We start from the raw sequence: 5,321 nt of genomic DNA on the forward strand, positions 1-5,321 counted from the left end.
TCAGAGGTCGTTAATCTAGAGAAGTCTCAAGCAGTTGACCGTGTAATTACTCACCAACTAACAGTTCTTGTCACTACACGGGCTCCCAACGTGGCTTGCACGTTCAAGGAATACTAAAAAAAAGTACCCCATTTTACTCCACTAGTGTAGCAGCCAGTAGTAGGATATGGTAGCGGCATGAATACACCAGCGTGGCCAATAAGCCAACAAGTCAACGACTGTGTCCATAGGCCACGAGACGAGGCGCCCCTTTTGCAATCGGACTCCAACGATTGGCGTGTTTTGCAATCTGAATCCAGTCACGCCTTCTGCGCCGGGAAGCACTCCAACCGAGTTTGCGCGGTTAAATTCGACAGGGCCAACGCTCTGGGGTCGTCACCCCCCTTCTCTCTGTAGCTCATAACTCCTACCCTGAGCACGAGCAGAGCAGCTCCCGGACCATTCCTCTGGCCACAACCGCGCCGAGCTCAAGGTTTGAACCAACATCTGTCTAGCTGCTTTAGATTATCAAGTGTGAGCATGGTTCTAGTGATGATGGTCACTGCCCTTTCAATCATCTATCGGCATTGGTTGTGAACTGCAGGTCAGGCGTGTGTGTGGCCATGAGTTTACCAGGGAAGAATCCTCCGGCCGTGGCTGGAGGAATGCAGCAATGGCTCTCAACCATCGTTATGTCGGTGGCGGCTCTGCTGCTGACCCTGGGGCCTACACATGCTCAAGGTACGGCGTTAGCTAGTTCACTCCCCTGCTTGATCTACGCACAACATCTTACAGAAACGAATGAAATTTGTGGTCAACTCTACCGGTAGTACATTACACAAACTGAATGTAAGTTCATTGTGTAGGTACCTGTGATATCTTTCGTGGGAAGTGGGTTCCTGATTCTTCAGGGCCATTGTACACAAGCAGCTCTTGTCCTCTGATCATACGCGCGGAGAACTGCCAGGCGAACGGGCGGCCGGACAAGGGGTACGAGAACTGGAGATGGAAGCCCGAGCAGTGCGCTCTCCCGCGCTTCGATGCAAGGAAGTTTCTGAAGATGATGAGGGGCAAGACACTTGCTTTCGCCGGGGATTCGATCGCTCAGAACCAGATGGACTCTCTCCTTTGCATCCTATCGCAGGTGACCACACACTTCACTGGCATACTAGTAGTACTACTGATGGTTTGATGTTGGCAGCGTAATTAGTCTACAAGTAGGTTGTTTAGCAATGATGCATTCTAATTTGAGTGTTAGCTTGTAAAAACGTTTTATATTATGGAACGGAGAAAGTAGACGATTGTTCGTGCTTATCAACTATGTATATAAAAAAATCAGTTTGTCTAATTCACATCTAGATATTTTCTAAGGATGTCATATCTAAGCTTCCACAAATAACATAGCACCAAAGAACAAATAAAAAGCTGGGACAAAAAAAAAGTAGACCACAAACACAATGAACATCAAGTTAGATGTGACATAATTATGTCACATCTAGATGTGTCCTATACAAACCCCTAAGAAAATTGCAGTCCTTTATTTTTCACGTGGAAGAATTTGGGATAAAGTCAAAATAAGCCTATCATTAAGTAGCAGGATAGTTATTGTGTTGAGTACTTGAGCAGGGGAAGCAAAGTAATTTCCCGAATTCCCTTTTTTTTAACATAGTACACACGCACGCCCTATCTCCATGAGCAAGTCCGAGAGACCGAGTCATCACATCATCTTGAGATTGACGAAGTCACCACAGGCGCCTCCGTAACCGATGGGAACGTCTTCTCCCATTGAACGCACATCGGCGGAAAGACTGAAATTAATCCCAAAAATGCAAGCACCAGTGCCAAGTCTAGGACTTGAATCCTCGTGGGCTGGTTTAACCACATATAAAGTTCCCTTTTCTCGCGCCTTTTTATTGGAAAGACAAGTTCTATCGCCGCTTGATTACCTTGGTTTTTGTCTTGAACCGTTTATGGCAGTCCCAATGCACTACATCTAAAGCTATACTATATTTATTGACTTTAAATAGGTAGTTAGATTTATTTGAGCTGAATAGATAGTTAGATATAGTATCCCAGCTTCATGGAGGCCGGTTTTTTGAAAAATTCAAATTTCATCAAAATTCATATTTTTACATTTCAAAACATTCTGGAAAAAATATAGATATACATGGAGGCATGATGCACAAGTGTATAAATCTTCAGGACGAAATACTTTGAAATGAGGGTTGTGAAAAAAAAAGACCTAGGATTTTTTAACACATGATACTATTCATCCTCTCAGGCCATGAATTTGTCTTTTTTGTACAAGTTGCATTTCAAGGTATTTCATCCTGAAATTTTACACACGTACACATGACATCCTTGTTTACTTGTACAATTGTTTTCAGTTTTTTTAAACTGGAAAGTTCAAATTTGTTTTTTTAGAAAAAAATCAGCCTCCATGGGGGTCGAGAGCCAAAACGACTCACTCGCACTATATGTTGTACCTAAAACAACCCTAATTTAATATCTTTTGTGAGATGTCTTGAATTTGGTAATAAGATCCATATCTAGATTAAGATAAAGTTGCTCTCCCTTTTCTCATTAAATAGGATGCCGTGTGAAATTTTAACCTATGAAACCAATGCTAAAATACAAGCGCTGGAACTGCCCTAAGAATAAGCCCTTGCGTGGTTATGCAGATAACCTTTCTATTTAGAATTGCTTCAAACTGTTCGTATTTTCTCAAAGTTAAGACCGTCACATTTTGGAAAACCTTGACTTACGATTACGACGAGTTTTAAGAGAGGTAAGAGGATAGTTTAATCTAGCCATTGATTAGTTGAGGGCAATTTTGACCATACAAATACGATAAGTACAACAATGAAATAAGGAGGAAATATTCTTGATTAATCTAGTGATCTCTCTCTCTCTCTCTCTCTCTCTCTCTCTCTCTCTCTACAAACACAAGAGTTTACCCTCTACCAAAACATAGACTTTTATTTATACAATATATGTTCCTTTAAAGTAAACTATGCACACATGTGTTTTTTTTGCGAGATACATGTGTATATGCATCTTGAAGTATGGGTATTTTTTTCTTATATTATGACATCCCCACGATCTTGGAATATAAATCATGTGATATATAATCACGTAAACGCCACTTCAATGTTTAAGTATTATATTTTTTGTACTTAAGCATACCAAATGATAATTTATATTTGCATGTGTTTCTAATGTCAAAAAAATAATTTCTATAAATTAATTACGTGGCTGATAACTAATAAATCAATTTATGTATTAAAAAAATCACATATGATATATGCATGTGCATTTCTTACCAACAACAAATCATTTGCTTAGTAGAATGTCCAGATTGAAGTATGATTTCTTAATATCACGACATCCCACGAATTTAGAAAAACAAAATCATATGATATATAATCACATCAACGCCACTTAAACATTCAAATATTATATTATTTATACTTAATTATTCCTAATTATAGTATATATGTGTGTCTATTTCTAATGTCAAGAATATAGTTTATCTAAATTACTTACGTGCTGAATATATCTATTTAAAAAACTCACAAATCAGGATTTGTAAAAAAAGATAACATTAACTGGAATTTACATATCTTTTCTTATTTTTATATTTGTTTGCCGGCAATCTTTCCTTATTTGACTTCATGATCTAATAGCACTATAATTTATTCGTTTATTTGTCGAAGTGAAAGTCCATACTAGCCGCACATAATCATTGACAAACCTTACACCACAAAGAGGCAAGAGTAAGATTAGCCATCAGATAATAAAAAGTTAACGGGTCATATCAATCTGGGACCATCTTAAAAGAGCTCTATGATTACTATCACTAAGATTAAACTGAACTCTGAATAGGCTTTGTTGCTTCAAATTTCCTCCTTCCATATGCCATACTTATCTTTGTTCATATGTTTTTTCCCTATGATAACCGAAATGGCAAGACCAACGTTAAGAATTATGCGTACATGTAGCTTATTTGTTAGAGTGGGATAATACATGATTTATTATCCTCAAGCGTGATATTTCATTTTTAACAGGTGGACACCCCAATAAACCTTAGCGATCGTAGGATGAGTAAGTGGATCTTCAATTCAACCTCAACAACTATCATCCGCATCTGGTCAGCTTGGCTATTACACAATTCAAAAGAAGCTGTGGGAATTGCTCCCGAGGGTCTTAATAAGGTTTTCCTCGATGTCCCAGATAAGACTTTGATGGAATTTCTTCCAAGTTTCGATGTGCTTGTCCTCTCTTCCGGACATTGGTTTGTCACACCATCAGCCTATATCCTGAATGGCAAGGTCGTTGGAGGGCAGGGCTGGTGGCCTCTTCAAGCAGGAAAAATGCAGATGAACAACATTGATGCTTTTGGTGCATCCACTGAGACTTTCCTAACTGCTGTGGCTACTAACCCGAATTTCAAAGGTATAGCTATTTTGAGAACATACTCTCCAGACCATTATGAACGTGGGGCATGGAATGTAGGTGGATCATGCACTGGGAAGGTTAACCCCTTGGATAAGGCGGTAAAGGATGGATTCATAGATGCAATGTATGGAAAACAAGTTGCGGCCTTCAAAAAGGTAGTCAAGAATTCCAGGAAACAAAGTTCCAAGTTGAAACTGATGAGCATCACAAAACCCTTTGCCTTAAGGGTTGATGGGCATCCTGGACCATACACAAATGTGGACCCAAACAAGAAGACTCAAAGAGGGCCGGATGGAAGGCCTCCACCTCAGGATTGTCTGCATTGGTGCATGCCAGGACCTATAGATACATGGAACGAGATGCTATTTGAGACCATAAGAAGATAACTGGATGGATATGAGACTTGAAGAAAGAAGTCTTGATGGTTATACTTGCCATCACCTGACCTGATGTGTCCGATAGCGTTTGAGACAATGTCCATCTCGATGTTCTTTTGCCGCAAATAATGATAGCTATATCCCTGCGGAGTGTATAGTAGAGACTCTTTTGGCATGATTGATCATGCGATTTAGATTTTCCAATTCAATCCGATTGATAAGAGAGGTTGACAGTTGATTTGTATCTTGTAAGGTTGTTGTACTTTTTGCATGACACGATTATTGCTGGAGTTGGACATATAATATGATACGAGCAAATTGCCAAAAAAAATTTGGAACATCCAGTGGAACCATCGGAGAGCACTAGCGGTCATGCATGAGAATGAAACTAATGCAAAGAAGTGATTATTTGTGTTTTGCTAGTCTAAAACTACATTTTTTGTCGTCAAAACTAGCACAACGGTCCTCCCAACGGCGAGGGTATCACCTTTAGTATGTCAAATATAT

At 39.5% G+C, this 5,321-nt stretch overlaps 1 protein-coding gene across 1 annotated transcript; it reads left to right on the forward strand.

Annotated features, from left to right (window-relative positions):
- The first annotated feature begins 308 nt into the window (after nt 1–308).
- On the forward strand, nt 309–5,085 carry LOC109739246 (protein trichome birefringence-like 18). Its single transcript, XM_020298332.4, has 4 exons — nt 309–472; nt 584–720; nt 846–1,123; nt 4,047–5,085. Exons 2-4 carry the CDS (start codon nt 603–605, stop codon nt 4,821–4,823), a joined length of 1,173 nt encoding a protein of 390 aa, XP_020153921.1. The 5' UTR covers nt 309–472; nt 584–602; the 3' UTR covers nt 4,824–5,085.
- Nucleotides 5,086–5,321: the final 236 nt, after the last annotated feature.

This window comes from Aegilops tauschii, chromosome 3, assembly GCF_002575655.3.
Source record: "Aegilops tauschii subsp. strangulata cultivar AL8/78 chromosome 3, Aet v6.0, whole genome shotgun sequence".
NCBI classification, from domain to species: Eukaryota; Viridiplantae; Streptophyta; class Magnoliopsida; order Poales; family Poaceae; genus Aegilops; species Aegilops tauschii.

Excerpts from the sequence above, each read along its gene's own strand:
- LOC109739246 (XM_020298332.4), top strand. The coding sequence starts at position 603 with ATGAGTTTACCAGGGAAGAATCCTCCGGCCGTGGCTGGAGGAATGCAG. Across the intron at positions 721-845 it reads GGGGCCTACACATGCTCAAG|GTACCTGTGATATCTTTCGT; the intron begins GTACGGCGTTAG and ends TTCATTGTGTAG. Across the intron at positions 1,124-4,046 it reads TCCTTTGCATCCTATCGCAG|GTGGACACCCCAATAAACCT; the intron begins GTGACCACACAC and ends CATTTTTAACAG.